The following is a 19,132-nucleotide window of genomic DNA, read 5'->3' on the forward strand; positions in this document are numbered from 1 at the left end:
ATGAGAATTATTTGTTTGGATTTATCAACTCAAAATTTTATTTCAAGATATGCCTTTTCCACGTAGGTGCATGCGCCCGGTGAGGAAGCGACCAGCGCTGGTTTTAACGTGGCCGCATTCAGAATCTCCATTTCCTCCCATTTTTATGCTTAGTTTAAATACATGAGCTGCTGCCATGTTATTGGTAGAAAATGAATCGGTGCATCTAATAAAGCAATATGTGCGTTAATACCTTACTTTTTTTTAAATCCTTCTCCTGACTGATATTTTTACAAACATGCTGCAAATTTTGACTTAATTGCCAAATAACAAAGCAAAGCTTTTCTGACGCAGCTGCGTCACAAGAAGCTAACGTGCTAACAGAAGTAGCCGCGCCAAACAAGACGTTTTCCTGCTTTCGCACCGGATTCCGACGATAGCAGTTCAGTAAAAACCTAATTAATCACCCGTCAATCGAAATCAGGTGTGCTGCTGCAGGGACAAGCCCAAAGCATGCTGGGTAGTGTGCATGGGGGGTGTTAGGAACAGAGTTGGGGAGCTGCTGCTCCGCACACATTCATCTCGTCTCCCTGTTAGGCTTTGTGTTCCTCTTTAAAGATTCAGTGGCATCCAGTTCATTTTCAGCCTCTTGATATTTAAAGTTTCATCACCCGTAAAGAGGAGGCGCTCGCTTTCCACCAGGACCTGCAGGTGGTTGTATTTGGCAGCGGCCCATTGAGCAAAGTTGGCGCCTCGGATTTAGCATGCCGCATCTGAATCCAGATCGGGTTCGGATAAGGACACGGGCCCGTTAATGCGAGGCGCAAATGGAGCAGAAAGCAGCAGGACCGGAGACTGATGGATCTGCCAGAGGTCTTGCGGCGCTGCTCCCACTGTAATCAGATCTCAGCCAAGTGCAATAGCAGGGGATAAAAAAAAAATAAATTAAAAAAAAGCGGAAAATGAAAAGGACCCACCCGACAAATTTCAAATATCAAACCGAGGCTGCTCGCTATGTGACATTTACAGGATGTTTCATGTAGCTCCAACAGGCATTAAAGCGGCGGCGCAGAATACTTCTGATTTTAATGTGACTAAGCAGGTCGCAGTCGGGACGAATGTGTGGCTGACTTTTCCTTTAAGCCCTAATTTATGTTTCCCTTTTAAAGAGTCAAACCTTTAAACATTCACTGGCTGCTGTGCAGGTTTTTCTGGCTCCGACCTCAGTGGAGCTTTCAGTCTGCTTTTGACACATTTCTCAAAGTAGGTTCATAAAAGGTTCATAAAAGCCATGCCTCACCCAGTGCCTCACCCAGTGCCTCACCCAGTGCCTCACCCAGTGCCTCACCCAGTGCCTTGTCACTGAGGTTCCAGTCTAATGTGCTTCCCATTAAGCCTGCAATACATGGCAGAAGTGGCCATTGAAGACGCCACAGTAGACTTGCCACATTCGATAAGTCTTTGGATGGAGATGCATGTATATGAATATCACTCCTCCAGGGAAGCTTCTGTTTAATGTTTTATGGGCTTATTTCCTCTGTTCCTCGCTGTCATCTGAGATTTGCCGCTGCCTGATGCAGCTCACAGAAACACGAAGGGCTCCATGTGATCGTCTGACACAGAAACCCAGAGTGTGTGTGTGTTGGGAAGAGTATGGCGCGTGTGCTTTGATGAACATGTGAAGAACTCAGTTTTTGGACTGTAAACGTGAACTCTCGGTCAACACTTGCCTGGGTCGCAGTGCGTTTCTCACGCCGAACTCACACGGCTTGAGCCGCAGCTGAGACGCGCTCTCACACAGATGAGATATGACATGTTGAGCAAATAGCGCAGTGGATGCACACCGTTCAGCCTGGAGTGAAGAACGATCATGCGTGACGGTGCCGCCTCACGGGAGCATGTAGCCTAACCTTTCCTCTGCTGCTGATGAATGAGTCACGACCCACATGCCAATGGTGACCTTACTCCGTGTTTGAGCCTCTGACGGGGAAACTGCCCGTCTACAGACAGCAGGAGGTATTTGGGATCTTTTTATTCTCACTCTAAGTCTTTTTTGTTGAAGACATTTCCAATAAATAATTGTTATATTTTTCTCAAGGGCCGCTGTCCTCCAGTTTTTAGATGTGCCACAAAACACTGGAATGAAATGGCTTAATTACCTCCTTCTTGTATCGAAGATTTTACCTTAAATCTAAAACATCTAAAAAGTTACATCCATCCATCCACTATTCCTGTTTATCCATGGGTTTCTTGGGAGTTGGTGTCTGAGAGGCGAGTACACCCAGTACAGTTGCTAGGTTGCTTTCTCGCTCTATCTCGCAAAAAATCTATACTTCATGAAGATCACTAATCATTGGTCGGGTGCAATATAAGCTGGCGAGGACTCTCCCCAGAGCGGCTTCTTTCTCTCCTGATAGTGGGAGTTTTACTGGCGCTTTTTAAAGTAATGCAGCTGCATGACGAATGTGGGATCCAGGTTTTCCGTTTATTGTCTTGACCTCATTTGAAAGCCCTCTCACGGTCTTAACACATAAAACAAAGGACAGGAGCAACATCAATTGTAAAAAAAAATGGTTCAGTTAGAGCTCCTTTATTTACATTCGCATGAACATCGTTTCCTGTCTGAAACTACGGAAACTTCCCCATCACTTAGTGACAAGCAATCTTTACATATTGAACTTAGCCAAAAACAAAAACAGCAATTTTTTACTTTCCGGTGTTTGCTAAATGGGAACAAGACGGCTTGAAATGAAGAGCCTGATGAATCGCTTGTCGGTTCGACAAATGAAACTGAAATGTTTCTTCCATCAAATCTTTGAACTACTTTTTCATTGATTCATTGCGTGGAAGTAACGTTCACAGTTGGCAAAAGCCAACAGTCTCTGTGAGGTTCCATATCATATTCTGAACGCGTATTGCGCGTCACTGCGCCGTTATTGGACCAGAACGCGACGATTTCCATTGATCACAGTTGAACGAACCCCTATGAGGCCAGAAGAGCTCCATAGCATTAGGGAATATCAAAAAGTGATGAAATTTTATTACATCCGCTGGGTTTCTGCGGCGTTTGTCACGCACCAGTAATGGAGGGAATGAAACGGTGGCCTCTGTAATGTGTTAATCTGCATTCAAATTAATGACTCTGTTGTGCGTCTCCCTCCAGTTGTGGCTGTGATTCATGGCAAACCAAACATCTGCTAAAAAAAAAAACACAGCGGAGGGAAAATTAACAGCAAGCAGTGCTGCCGTTTGGTGTGCAGAGTGAGAAAGTGCTTGCGCTGAGGAAATTTGCTTCGATCATAAAACGCAGTTTGTTTGCAATCTCGGTTTTATGATTTAAGGTACACAAGCTGCCGACAGGATTAGAAGTTGGGGGCTGGGGAGGATTGTAAATTCAAAGCAAAGTTACAGTCACTGTCCAGCATGAGAAGTGTCTTCTTGGTAATAGTAGATGCAATTTCATGATACGCCCCTTTTTTTTTCCTCCCCCAAAGACCCAAACACTCCATCAGCCATTAGGACCGTTCTATTTCTGACGGCTGTCGGGGGTCCAGCAAATGAAGATGGGATGATTATGGTGATGGCGCCGGCTGTCGTAGCTTTCCCCAGGCTTTCACATCAGCTCCACCATCTCAGGCTCATGACCTCTGTCACCTCCCCGCAGGGGGTCAGTCTCTTGCCAGGTGAGAAAAACACAACAGAGAGCAGCTTGGCTGTACGTTCGCTCCCTGCAGCAAGGTGACGCTCGGCTGACACGACTGCCCTACTTTCCTACGTACGTACACGCCAGAGTCGAACGATGACCCGTAAAAACTGCGGAATCTGTCGAAATCATTTTCGCCTTTGTTGTTCAGGAAATATTTTTGGTACAATTTGGGGCCACAGCGCTCTACATGCTATTTTTGATCAGAAGTACAAAATGGACAAACAAAATGTCAAACTAGTGAATTGACAGGAGGACACAGAGAGGCAACCCTCACCACTGAACAGCGTCATGTGAGCGATGAAGCATTTCCTTGGTTTAATCTGGGTTGTTTTGCGTGTGGCTGCGGCATAGCTGCAGTGCTTTCTCACGTCTTCTGAGAATGGGATTCATTTTGATATTTAAAATGGCCACACAACGCTTTCTCTAAACCTTTATGGTGGTGAAATGGAGCCAGGTCCGTTGGCCACCAGGTGTCTCTATTTTTTTTGGTAAGACGTTTTAGTTTTTATATATTTTACCAGTAAAGAAAACATGCTAATTCTCAAATAACGTCAAGGACTGAATTGTTTAGCAGTCTTTTTTTTTTTTTTGACGTTCGTTTGTGATGTGAATATTTCCCTGGGGAATAAAAAAAAGTCAATGTTTGTTGACTTTCTGAGGAAAGAAATAGCAACCCAGTTCTTGCAACAACCACTGACGGTAATAGTCAGCGGCAGGTTGACTAGCTATTGATGAGAAATAATCATCAGTGAAGTTGCAAAACAGAAGAACTATTAGTGGACCAGCATAAGTTGGCATATTTGGAAAGCTACAATAATTTCCTCCCAAACTTTTCCAAGCTGAGACCCAATAAAGTCCAGAAGAGTTCATGACGCTGGCAGATTTACAATTCTTTTCTTTCTAACAATTATTTCACATACAGAAAACGAAAAGGGCCTTTATTAATAAATAGGTCTATGTAAAAGAGAGGATGTTCCCTTGAAAAACATATTAAACTCAAACAAAGTTGGCATGTCAAAATTACTTATAATTTTCTCCAAATCCTACGTCAGTATCACAGTCATCTAACATTTGCCATAAATGCTAAAAATGCTAAGAAAAAAATGCTTTCTGCATATTTTCACTGCTATTTTTGACAATTCAAATTTGGTGACGATGTAGAAAGTCCTTCAACGCATAGATTCAAACGATGACTTTGTCTGGGTCACTCCACACACACACACACGCACATACACACACACACACACACACACACACACACACACACACACACACACACGCACACACACAAACACACAAAAAAAATAAAATATATATATATATAAATGTACTTCCTGTCAGAAGTGCTTCATTCAAAGACAAAAAGATTGCGTCACGTCTAAATCTGCCGTGGTTCTGAACAGTTTGGGACTTTGCGGACTCAGACGCATGTGCTCCATGTAGCCCCACTTGAAAAGTGAAAGAAAAAAGAAAAAAACCTTTCACTTTAAAAGACGTTACCAAATATTTCGAAGTCAAGCTAGAAGGAAACTGGCGCCCTCCCTAATTGCTTCCACGCCGTGCTTCATTTAACTCGCCTCGGGAGTCACCTTGGAATATTGATGCTTCTCTTCCCTCTCTGGCAGCTCATCTCATCATATCAACCGCTCCAAATTTTCCCTAAAATGCTATTACAGCTTTAGCCCTTTTTCCTTTTTTTTGCTCTCATGACTGCAATGCTCATTATCACAAGTGACAGGTGAAATATTTTTTCACAACAGAGCAGACTTCATAAAGGACCCTCTGCCCATCGAGACACTTTGATTTGTACCTGAAGTTCACAGACGTCTGCGAGAGCCGAGCCGGCTCTCTTATCCTCGCTCACTCTGGGCTTCAGAGGAGGAAGACGAGTTCCCAGTCGGTCGTCTTGTGCTGGCTCACGTTAATGCAACGCGGGCTCTCATACATAGCGTAATGAAGGATGATCATTTGGCTCAAGGGGACGTCAAGATGGCGTTTGAGGAGAATACGTCCCTCCGGGGTTTCCTAATGCGCAAACGCGCGCCATGTTTCGCTGCTCTCATGCAATTGCACAGCGGCTCTCGACTTAGACGTGCGCGATAAGAAAGGCAGAGACGTTCCGTCGTGGCGCTCGCCGCGATTGGTTTGACCCCCGCGTCCACGCCAGCCATCATGGAGGACTCGTTCTGGCCGCGTGGCTCGGCAGATCTAAAGCGCCGTTGACGGAGAAAATTGGAGGAGAAAATTAAAAGTATATCTCAGGAAAAAAAAGAAAACCCTGGATTTTCTTGTTTCAGATACAGATGACATTTCCGTCGACCCCCAGATGTCTGTTCTGGTTATTCTGATGCGGAAAAGGGGAAAAAAAAGATTGGCCTCTGAGTTCTGACGTATAAATTGTCGACATAGCCGACCCAAGAACACATAAAATAGATCTTTGGCCCCAATCCTTTATCGCATACACAGCAGTAAGTAACTTTGGGAGTGAAAGTAGTTCATTTGGTCCAAAGTAGAGCATTTCAATACAAACCCAGTTGGAGTCAGGAAGGGGACTGACTCCTCCCGTAATATTGAAGGTCAAGTTCATTTTATGTTCTACACAGTGTCACATCACAATAAAAGGTTGCCTTTCCTAATAAACTGGTTTATAGTTCTATTGAACAAACTCTATTTATCATGCTATATATAATCTTTATTACATCTCATTTGTCTCTTCATGGTTCCTCCTGTTCCGTGTTAGATTATCTCTCATATCAAACCGTAACAACATGGTGACAGTTTTTACTGTCACCATGTTGGATTTGGGGTTTTTGGGGGGGTAAAAAAAACATTAATTTATTTTTTTTGTAAAATTAAAGTGACTTTCTGCTCTTTTCTGTTTTTTAATAAGAGTCCACAGACAGAGTAGGTCAGATTCTTTTTCCATTTCTTTATGGCAAGCGATATTGATATTTAATAGCCAGAGGAATATTTAAAACAAATATTTCCAGTTGAGAAGAAACATTTTTTGAAGCGGCCTGATATTCAGGCGAATTGAAATGTATCTCTCCCAACTGTAAGAGTAGTAAAGCTGAACCACTGAATAGTTCTCTGAAGGAAAATCAAATCTGTAAAGTGTACTACTCCTTAAGTTTATCCCTATGCATCAAAATGAACGTAAGGCCGAATAAATATCATAGATTATGTTTTTCATAAATTGTACTTCTTGAAAGGAGACCAGGCCATCAGGAGCAACACGAATCCTTAAAGCCACAACCAATCACCCAGATCCCCTCCACACAAAGCTCTGATTGTAGTTGCATTGCCACATAGTGTGAAAAACACAGACTGAAGAAATGAGCAGCCCAGCATTAAATTATGTGGACGTCACACTCAAACTACAGGTATGCTGCACTGTGTAGGTTCGACCAGCGTATTTGTTGGAAAACCTTTCATGGATTTCACAAATTCCAGCTTCGACAACACATTTACCTCTGAGCAGAGCTCTCTCTTTCCTATGAACAAAGGCCATTTCCAGAGCTAAAGATTCGTAACAATAATGGCTTCATCAATCAGTCGGAGCGTCAGCGTTCAGTCATTAGGACCTTGGTCACTTTCTGCGTTAATGTTCCTAATGCTTCATTCAGACATGTCTGTGAAAGTGACGGACTGAGTGCAATATTTGCCCTTCGCGCGAGAATGGACAATAAATCGAGTGTGGTCTATTATGTGGAAGTAGAGCTTATCCCGGCCGTCACTGGGTGAAAAGTAGGGTACACCGTGGACAGACCGCCACCTCGTCACAGGCGGGGGGCGTAATAAATGCTTAATACAGTCCGACAAAAGAAACAGCAAAAAAGAGAAAAAAATAGCAGAACAATCCGGACAAAAAGAAAATTCACTATTCCCAAGTGAGAAAAAAAAAAACACATTAAATGGCGTTTCTGTTTTCCGGTAACATAGTATCATTTTATAGCACAATCAGGTAATTATGTTACCTTTAGGTGTTATAAAAATGCTGTATATATCAAACACGACTAATAAGAAATTTGCCTTAGCCATTTAATGTCTTGAAATTGGACCTCTGCCTTTTTAAGAAGGACCTGATCTTTCTGAAACTCTGCGTTTGGGCAGTCACCACATCAACATTCTCTATTAAGGTGATAGAGACGTTCATCTGAGTCATAGTTCATATAGCAAGCTCCACCAGGTGTTGGCTAATTGATGCTAGCTAGTCTGAAGGAGCAGAGGCGAGGAGGGAGGCTCGAAAGCTACATGGATTTCGAGCTGCGATGAAGGCGGCACCGAGTCTGACAAAGCGTGACCCAGAATGTTTGCCACGGGAGATTCAAGGATTTCTCAAACAAGCGAGAAAGAATCAAAGCAACTCTCCAAGAATGACTTTGATGAAGGAATAGCTGAACAATATGATATTACTTAACACATAATTTATTGTTTTAATTAAATAAGGGGGAGGGGGGGCATCTGAGTCACAAATTCTCCATGGGGCTAAGATTAGGACCTTGTGGCATCCCTTCAAAACATTTAGATACTTTGTATCTGTGTCCTTTTTTTTTTTTTTTACCCCAAACTAAACTTTTCATGTAATCGTTCTGTTTTGTGAAGTCCATTCCTCCCTCCAGCCACAAAAGGAACCCGTAGCATGATGGCGCCACCCCCGTACTTCACTGTTGGAATTGGGCTCCCAGGCCTGCAAGCTTCTCCCTGTTTTTCCCTCTAAATGTGTTTTTGTTGCGTATTGTAAACACTTACGTTACGTTTTCATCCAACCGCAGGACACGTCTCTAAAAAGTTAAGTCTGTGACCCTGCGCAGTCTGAGAAAGCCTTTTCTAGATCCACATTTTATTTTATTTTCTGCCCCAAACATGAAATATTGGATATAACATTTCCCCATACAGCCAGAGTCCGCAGAGGAAGGTTTCCTCACACTAACAGCGATGCAAGTTAAATCCCTCAGAGTTGCGCTGCACTATAGGGCTATCCACTTGAGAGCCTTGACATCGTTAATCCATTAAACTTTTAAATTCAAGAGGATTTTTCTTCTTTTTTTTTAGCCCTCCCTGCTTACAGATTAGCAGTTCAGTGCGTTTCTGTGTCAGCTCACTGAGTTGAAATTAATTTCTCCACTAATTTAGTAATTGCATGCCAGAGCTTTTGATCTGCGTGCAGAATAAACCGCATCAAACCCTCTGCTGCTGCAGGCAGGTTAGGGAGTTTGGGGGGTGACCAAAAAAAAAAAAAAAAAAAAAAAAAAAATTAGCTCAGTTATCCGAGTCTCCTCCTAAACACTCCACGAGACGTTAAAGCGCACGCACGCGCTGACAGTGAAAAACTCAGCTGCTTTCCTGCTCATGGAACTTGGACTGCAGCCCGTCACCGGGACAGAGACGTCATCAGAAGATCATCTGCTCGAGCTTCTAACCACTTCCTGTCAATGTCTGCTCTCACTCTGAGCGCCGCCATTGTGAGTGAAGCTGCTTTGACACACTTGACGCCGCTTTATTCATACAGCTGCCAGACCGAGGTTGTGTGTGACCGTGTGTGTGTGTGCGCGCGCGCGCATCCAGCTACGTGGGTGGCATTGGTCGTAAAGACGGAAGGGGACGACGTGGGCATATGTGTCACCACGAGTGGCTCTCCATCCAGTCCCACTGTATCGTCAGACCCACGTCCACCGACTGCTGTTTTCTGCGCTGTTGTTCCCCGCCGATAACCGACAGGCGGCGTCACATCGCCGCCTCTGATAGTGACTCCAGTGACTCAAGGTCACTATGGGGGGTCTGACGTCGGAGGCGCCTCGCGCGAATTGCTCGGTGTCTCGTCAGGACAGCTCTGGACATGCGTATTGGCTCTGTTGTGACACTGACTAAAGTAAATTACCACTTTGTGGGGGTTTGCAGCGTCGCTGGTTGAACCTACATGGCTTTTTTTTTTAGGCAGTAGTGGCCTTTATTTAATAATAATTCAACAAGAAGGAGGAAAAATTTGCCGTTTGTTAAGTTAGAGCAAAAAATAAATAAAATAATAATAATGAAATAATGAATAATGAAATTTAGTTCGTTCAGCATGTCATAAAGAAAAAAGTGTGGGCATTAAATTTTAAGTCATATTTACACCATATTATTCGTGTTATAAATGTCAGCGTTCCAAACTATATATTTTACTAACATTAAAACGAACTAAATGCTTAGTTTGCTTGCTAAATATTTAGTTTAGGCAGTGCAGTGCTGCGCCTCGCCTCTGGTGGCGCTGTGTCACACAGAGACAATAAAACAGGCGATTGGCGGCCCACATGTCCTACACGTGCTGATGTTCTGCGTTCTGTCTGATATATTTAATGAACGTGTGTGACCTGTTTATTTCTCTGATTGGCCATAAAGGTGCAGGGGGAATCAGACAGTACTGTGTCTCACTGATAGAGGGCAGTGCTGAGCCCATAGACATGCAACAGGTGCTCTTCTTCTACGTATCAAAAAGACTGAAGACAATCTGAAAAACGGGGGAAAAATACATTTGGGACACGAGAGTTTGAGGTCATTCCCCAGATTTTTCAAAAATGAAAGGAAAATAAGACGGAAACGAACATCTTAAAAAACAGTGACAAGAGATATTTATGGAGAAGAATATAACTTTCATTTTTATAAAATGAAGATTTTATATGATTTGTAATTTAAATCTGAATAGAGGAAGGTCAACCAAAATAAACATTTACATTTTAAGAGATCAAACGTGACTTTATATTAAATATTCTATTGTTCTCACCACCATATAAATCAACCAACTTTATTTATACAATTAGGTGGATCTGGTTACAACGAGGAACTGACATCAACATAATAAATTCAAATAACACAATTCAAAAGTGCCAGGTGCTCAATACTTTAAAATATTTAAAAAATGACAAACAGCATAATAATAAGAGTAGTAATAAACAGACTCAAGTACATCATCTTCACTAGGACAAGATTAAAAAAAAAATTGGATAAAACGGTATTAAAACTATGGAAAATCAAATGTTGCAAGCTTGTGGCACCAGGCACAAAACTGGCTTTGTACAACTTTGTTTTACATTTTGAATTGTCTGGGTTTGATCAAAGCATAATGAAAAGCTTTAATAACTTCTGGTCAGAGCTAAAACATAAGCTCCCAGACTGTATTTTGGATTTGTGCATCTCGTCGCCTCACCAGTCATGAACCTCGCCGCACGTCACCGCTCTCAAGCTGCAACATGCACGCGCCGCGCACTGTTTTCGCAGACTCTTGCCGGAGGTGCGAGAGTCGCGATAATGGCACGTCTCGCACACCCAGTCATCTCGTGTCAGTCCTGACAGTCGGGGCGCTCGCCTCCTCCGCTCCCCACGCACGGGCAATCCGCCCACCCGCAGTCACCGCTGTGTGACTGTTGTCACCAAGGTAAGACGAGCGGAAAGCGAAGAAGCACTGACGGCTTGTGATGAGGAAACCATGCCGTCTTCTCGCGCAAGACACAAACCTCTGTGGCAACGCAGACGTTCTGGGATCTTGCGGGATCATTTACAATAAGGTCCTCTTGGAAAATGCCATCACTTTACGGTGTGTTGACAATGGATGATCTCAGGTGTTGGAGTGGCTTTCCAAGCTGCCCGTTGTGGCGGCGCAGTTGGTTGGAACTGTGTTTTCTCTGCCATCGTCCCTAATCCGGTGACTGCAGCTGTACACACAATGGGTAATCCCATCATGACTCAATTGTGCGTCTAAATAAAGACGCATGTTGTATGTGAAGGGGAGAGTTATTTGTCAGAGCTCAAAAAGGGGCGGCGGGGTCTGTTGTGCATTCACTGGGGAGCAGGGGATGGTATTAAATGTTCACCTGCCAGCGCAGCTCTGCTTGGAGGAGGTCCAACAAAGCTGCTGCTGCTGCTGCTGCGGCTGCTACTGCCACCGCCGCGTCAGGAAATCAAGTCAGTCCTGTTCAAAACAGTTGCAGTTTTTTAAAAAGAGTTGGCTAGTACTGAACAACGCTTTTGGCGTTCTTTTCCATTTCACAATCACAAAGAGGAAAGGAGAAAACGATCTCCAAATGAAAAGTGTGGCCTCTGACTGTGAACAGGAACATTTCAGTCTTACACACCGATTTCCTGTTGAGAAAACTGTGGGGCTGTCCGAGTCCGGCTCGTCCTGGAAATGATCTCCAGATGCTTGAAGGTGCTCTGTTAATCCGTTCAGATAATTATGCTCAAGTGTGAAGGGTGGGAATGCGGAGCCAATATGCCGCCCAGGAAGGAGACGGGTTCCGTGACCATGAACAAGCTTCGGTCCAAAACGTGCAGATCAACCCCAGAGCAAAAGTCAAGGACGTTGTGTAGATGCTGGTAAAACAGTGAGGAAGAAGACATTAACCCCAAAAAGCTGAAACTACTGATGAAACTACAGTGGTACTGTTGGGTAATAATGACTATTGTTACATGTCACCGTGGGAACAACATCCAAACTGTGAATATATGTTATATATGAGTATATGTAGTTTGTAATAATGTGAATCCTCCGCGGCATGTGAGGCCTTTTGCAAAGCACTGAACAGGTAACACAGCAAACATGGACTTCCAGAGGGGGGAAGAGCCTTTTACTCCTGTTTAGGCCTTGTGGGGAGAAAAAAAGCAAAATTCAAACTACAAACACAAGCGAGGTACGGAGTATTGTTGTCGGGAGGTTAGGAGTCCATCCTGGAACCAGTGGCTGCAGAGCCGTAGTCGACGTTTTCATAGCGAGATTTCTTGTCACGCAGGGCGTTGAGGCCCGGCAGCACCACGGGCCGTCCGCGTTAACGCCCGGTTCACGGAACGCAGAACGAGAGGCCGTGCTTTAGTGCGTCAGTCGGCTGCTGTCGCAGTTCCTGTCCCCGCTTCGCTTACTCTGGTGCGCTGGGTCAGATAATGAACAGCGTGGCCCAAGAGGGACAATTAGCTTCTGAAGATGAGTGATCTGATGCCTGCTGCGGAGAGGGGACAACACGCCGCAACCTACGAGACGGATAACTCAGGCTCCGAAGGAGGAAGGCCTTTACGCGTGCGGGACGCGTAAAGACTTTTGCACAGCTCGCTCACACATGTTCCCGCAATCGCCTCAAGCGGCCGAATCCGCTGCCATCGCCCCTACTTAGGCAAAGAGACGGGGCAAAAGGCCGGGCGTTTTTAATCAAAAAGAGAATAATACATTTGTGCTGTGTGGAAATGCGCCTCTCAAAACAAAATGCCCCCCAACGTTCTTTGATATGGAAAACACTACCAAGTACTCTCCCTTCTCCTTCATGACTGAAATTATTCTTCCTGTGTGAACACTCGGGTTGCTGGAGGGCAATATGACCCTCGGTACATGATGGGAGAGAAGCCTTCGTGTTTTTCTATTTTTTTTTTCCTGTTTCTCCTCCTTATTTTCTACGCTACACAGACGGTGTGGAGTGCAGCGCTAACATGGTGCTAAATGGGTTTTTCAGGGTCTGCGGGTGGTTTATAAAAGTAACATCTGAGTGGAATTAATTACTGCATAGTTCCACGCTGTATTGTGCTTCAACGCCTACAGTGAAACAAACCGAGTGAGACTCGCTCACCTGGAAGTTAACAGTGTTTCCCAGAATGTCTGAAATTAGTTTTTAAGAAGTAATTTAAAGACTAGGTTACCAGGTCTTGGCTTATATTTATGAATTTGCTCAATTGTCCTATAATTGGAGATATGTAAATGTGCTTTATTCCTTACTGATGAGTTGATGAGTCAAGAGTGTTTTAAAGCTCGACCAGGTTGCGCTAACAACAACACTCTACAGTGTAGAAGTTTCTTTGAAGAAGACTCAATAGTTTTCTTTTTTTTTTTTTTAGCATCACTGAGGTTGAAGTCAGAGGAAGCACAAAATCTGTAAAAAGATTTATGAGTTAATCATTTTTCTGTTCTTCAAATCACTACTCCAGGTTGAATAGTAAACAAAATATAACTTAACATGTCATAAATCTGTATTTCAGGTTGGGGTTGAGTGTCAGGACCAGGGTTAGTTGTAGGAGCTGTCCTAATCATATGATGAAGGGCCGACTGTACAAATTAGCTGGAGTGCGTCCTGCCCTGCCCTGACACGCTGTTAAAATCCAGTCATCAACCAATAAAGTTTTGAGCATGTTTGGCTCTGAGAGGGGAAACGACCTGACTGTCTGAACTTGGTAAGCAAACAAACCTGATAATTACAGAGAAAGACATTGATAGAAAAGAAGAAGGATAAATAAATATTGAGAGGGATGGATAGATCATTTTTTTCTTCCTTAGGGAAGCTCTGTTGAATAGACATACATGACATGTTCAAGTATTTCTTTAATAACTATTTTGTTTGTAGTAATGATCTGATGTAGGAGTGTCTGATGTAAACCTTGCATGGAGAGAAGACCTGCTGGTTAGGACTGTCCATCTGCCTGTCATGGTGGACAGTGGCTGGTTTTTGTGACCTTGTAGGTAGATGAGTTTGTGGACAGGATCGGTTCAACAAGTAAGTCACGACCAAGCGCCGACCACCCGAAGGGAAGGAAATTAGGGACATACATATTATGTGTATATATAATATGCAACTGTATAACGATAATTAAGTAGGGCCCGAAGCTTGGTTCAAGCCCAGGGGCCCACACCCTCCTAACTTCGGCCCTGTTGGGGTAGCTACTTCATTGACTCAGTGAAGTAGCTTTGGATATGGATCCGAGTTTTCTACCGTTGGCTTTTCGTCCACACACAGAAACCAGCACACATAAAGCATTTTGGATTTTCTCTTCAAGTTTAGGATTTTTAGCCAAATTTTTGCTCTTAGACAGGTTAGTGTGTGATTCGGCTCGGGTCTAGTGCAGTGGGGGCAGATTATCCGTATTATAGTCTGAAGCTCATTGTCTCTGCTGATTTGCAGTGTCACTCAGCAATGGAGAACCTTGAGGTTCTGGTTCTGATGGACAATAACCAAAAAGAGAGATGTAACTTCTAGACTAGCAAAACAACCCCCTACAAATGACCATGAAATACTCCTACGTCCGGTGGGCGCCGGAAGTAAGACCCATAATTGTTTCCCCAGTGAGCCTCTCAGGAATAAGGTGGATAGAATGTTCAGTTCCAACAGTATCAATGACATCATCAGTGATGTCATAACTCTCTGACACCACAAAGGAGTCTCTCTCTTAAATGTAGCTCACAGAGAACGTTTTGTCAGACCTGTTCCTCAATTCCATTGTGGCAGATCACTCTACAAAGCACGTTCGAAAGTCATTGAAAAAGTAGCATATCGATTCTAGATATCGCCTTTCAGAGCAAGAACATCGACATGAAGCAGCAACAGCTTGCATGTAAACATAAAGCTTTTCCATCGAAGCTTTCATGGGTCGACATAGTGGACCTCAACATTGAAGTCGACTACGACGCTGTCGTTTTCCCTTTTGAGGGTGACAGCGACACCCCTTTGAGCCGGAAGATGTACCATCAAAGATCCAGGGGGATTCAAGTCCTTCCGGCCACTTTGACAATCCAACATCTTCAGAAGTCCAGCAGGAAGCAACTCGCCCTGCTGGCTTCGAGATCACCCCCTCGGTGGAAGTCGAGGACAAGACAAGCCAACGCGTCAATGACCTGACAAAGCAGGTGGACGATCTTAAGAAACAATTGCAGAGTAAGACCTTTGATCTCCAGGAAGAACGAGACCGCAGAATTGCGTGTCAGGCTGAAGTGAAATCACAGCAGGAGGAGATTCAAAGGCTGCAAGAATTGTTACAAAAAGAACGTCACCAGCAAGTCAAACGAGATCATGACAGGAAGGTGGCAGAGACGACAGGTGGCTCAAGAGCTTCTTGCTCTACGAAAGTTACGGCTGACAGGAACCTCCTTCAACAGCTGGACCACTACAAGAGGCAGGCTGAAAAATGCGCCGCCCACAATAAAGGCCTCATTGAGGTAATGGTTGAGGAGTATAGAGTCAGACTGCAATATGAGGAGCAGCTAAAAAGACACGCTGAGCAAGCGACCAAATTTATAGAACAGGAGGAAATGGTGAAGGCTCTACAAGGTCAGATTGCCGACCTGAAGAGTAAGTTAAAACTTGCTCTGGAAAATGACCATCCCAGAGTCTTCAGCCAACCAAAGGCCGCCCTGGTCCCACAGGAGATCAAGGAAAGGCAGACCTTGAGTCAACCGGGGGTCTCCATCCACAGCCTGGCTCGTCCTATGCACCAACTAACACACAGGTTGCAAACAGAGGAGTCCACGCAAACCCAGACCTCCGCACAAACATTGAGGTCCGAGGAAAGACCGACGTCGATGCAACCAACCTCTACTGGTTGCACGGAGGGCCTCCGTGTTGGCGTTCGTATGAAGGGCAAGCTGTGCCCAGCTCGGCCTTTGCGTCGACCCACACCTGGGTGGAATAACTGAGGTCAGTACCACCTGACCTAGGTAAATTACTTTACCTAGGGCCCTAGATCAGACCCACCTGACCTAGGTAACCTGCATTACCTAGGGCCCTAGCTCAGACCCCAGGTAATGCAGGTTTTGCTAAAATATTTGTTAAAAGTGTCTGACAGTAGATTGGTTTCTAAAGTGTTGAATGTGTCTGAGCACATTCAACACATTAGACTACTAGTCTATTGCAGCTAGACAATTGGCAGAAATACAACCATCATTGTTTAATGATTATATATCATCAATTAGCTAATTGACTGTATATCATCAATTGGTTAATTGATTGTATATCATCAAACAATGATGATAAGACAATGATCAATTAACTAATCGATTGTATATCATAAATTGTATATCAACAATCATCATTGTTTGATGATAAAAAATCATCAAAGAATGATTGTTTGATCATTCTTTGATCATCAAAGATCATTCTTTGATGATCAAAGAATGATTATGAAACATCATTATTTGATGTTAAAGAATGATTATCAAACATCATTCTTTGATGATAAAGAATGATTATGAAACATAATTCTTTGATGATAAAGAATGATTATCAAACATCATTCTTTGATGATAAAGAATGATTATCAAACATCATTATTTGATGATAAAGCAAGATTTTCAAACATCATTCTTTGATGATAAAGAATGATTATGAAACATAATTCTTTGATGATAAAGAATGATTATCAAACATCATTCTTTGATGATAAAGAATGATTATCAAACATCATTCTTTGATGATCAAAGAATGATTATGAAACATCATTCTTTGATGATAAAGAATAATTATCAAACATCATTCTTTGATGATAAAGAATGATTATCAAACATCATTCTTTGATGATAAAGAATAATTATCAAACATCATTCTTTGATGATAAAGAATGATTATCAAACATCATTCTTTGATGATAAAGAATAATTATCAAACATCATTCTTTGATGATAAAGAATGATTATCAAACATCATTCTTTGATGATAAAGAATGATTATCAAACATCATTCTTTGATGATAAAGAATGATTATCAAACATTATTCTTTGATGATAAAGAATGATTATCAAACATCATTCTTTGATGATAAAGAATAATTATCAAACATTATTCTTTGATGATAAAGAATGATTATAAAACATCATTCTTTGATGATAAAGAATGATTATAAAACATCATTCTTTGATGATAAAGAATGATTATAAAACATCATTCTTTGATGATAAATAATGATTATCAAACATCATCTTTGATGATCTTTAATAATTTAAAATCATTTCTGAATGATTCTAAATCTATCATCTTACCTCTAAACATTACCCCTGACGCAAAGCAATGAGTCCCTCATATTTGGACCGGACTTTGGTCCTAATATGAGGGACCTAATGTGACACTGGACAGATAATGGTGCGTTCATACCAAATGCATTTGAGCATTGGGTGCAGCTGGTCTACATTCAAAGTCTGTGCGGCACGATTTGAACATTTTGACACATCTTGCCCATCCAACACTCCACATTTACTTTGAATGTAAACCAGACTCGCCTGACACTCAAAACGTGTTTGATGTGAACGCACCATTAGAACGTTCAGTTCCACTGGTAACAATGACATCAGCGGTGATGACATCAGTCTTTGATGCATCAAATGAATCTCTTTAGTGAAGCACACAGACTGTTTCTTTTTTCTTTTTTTTCAGACCTGTTCTTGTTTCAGACTTAGAAGTTCTGAATCTTCTACAGGAGAATTGTTCAAATTATTTGAAGGCACAGAATCACACAAGTACAGGTTCATATTCTCAGGTGAGGGAGAGTCATCTGGTATAAAGTTAATTTTTCGGTACTGGAATTACATTTTTAATTTAATCAAAGTATGTCATGATTGTGTGTGCATGTCCTCCATCTTACATCCAGAGCATTCTCGTTTTTTTATTGCTTTTGCCACCACTAGATGATATGCATGTAGGATATAACATAAACAGAACTATTCAGAGATGCAATGAGTTTATGGCAGTTGTTCGAATTGTCTAATCGTCTGTTAATTTGCAGCAATTCATGTGAACAGCAAATATAGAGGCCGCCAAAATAAAATTCCGCTTTGTACCCATGGAGGCTTGGGCCAAGATCTCCAGAAAACATATTAAAGATTGTGTTAATAGCATATGTGTGTAACAGATGCTGATTTTCCTGTAAAAAGCATAGAACAGGTTGGAGTGATGAGGCAGAAACAAATCAGGCTTCGTTAATCCTCCTGGATTCTGTGTCTTAAAGAGAGAAGACTTTTAGCTGATAACATGAAGGTCAAAGGTGATAATGATTCTCAGGTTTTGCCATAGAAACAAACACTGAATGTGAACGCATCAGAACTTCTTCCAAAAGCATTTTAGCCTGATGTATGTATGGCCACATTTACCTTTTCACTTTAATAACACATAATCTTTGCAATCTTTAAGCAGAATTACTTTATCAATGTTTATGTTGTTTTTACAATTTAGATGTACTGATCTTAATTGTTTTGCGCTTCTTTGCAGCTGCCAACACACTACATTTAGTGTAATGTCCCTTATGGAATGAGTTTTCAATTATTTTGTGAATTATTTAGATTCGCCTCCATCAGGGCCGGATTTAGAACGGCGTGGGCACCTGGGCTGGAGCCTCATTTGGTGCCCTATCCGCCAAAAATGTATTTTACACATGCAAATATGCAGTACCTTGTTATGAATACTGACACATAAAGAATGTACTATAATGTCCTGATCTTCTAATTCTATTGATTTATTTACTTTCATTGCTCATATTCTTAAGTCAAACAATATTACAACACCTCACTCGATTTGGGTTTATGAGTTTGTCTGGAAAATATTAATTTGTAAAACCATAAATAAAAAAAATAAAACAGGAACTACTTCCCTGTATGCCCATCAGTAATAATTTTTTGAGTTTGTTTGCAGAGTCGTTGCGTTTTAAGCAGGCATCGCTTAAAAGTAGCTAGCTATAGTT

At 42.3% G+C, this 19,132-nt stretch overlaps 1 protein-coding gene across 1 annotated transcript; it reads left to right on the forward strand.

The window, feature by feature from the left end:
* Positions 1-10,914: 10,914 nt before the first annotated feature.
* LOC129361677 (uncharacterized) lies at positions 10,915-18,693 on the forward strand. The gene is made up of 4 exons (XM_055032676.1): positions 10,915-10,955; positions 11,009-11,099; positions 15,129-16,104; positions 17,833-18,693. The coding sequence occupies exons 1-3, from the start codon at positions 10,915-10,917 to the stop codon at positions 16,101-16,103; spliced, it is 1,107 nt and encodes a 368-aa protein (XP_054888651.1). The 3' UTR covers position 16,104; positions 17,833-18,693.
* Positions 18,694-19,132: the final 439 nt, after the last annotated feature.

This window comes from Poeciliopsis prolifica, unplaced genomic scaffold (genome assembly GCF_027474105.1).
Source record: "Poeciliopsis prolifica strain line A6 unplaced genomic scaffold, Auburn_PproV2 SCAFFOLD008, whole genome shotgun sequence".
NCBI lineage: Eukaryota > Metazoa > Chordata > Actinopteri > Cyprinodontiformes > Poeciliidae > Poeciliopsis > Poeciliopsis prolifica.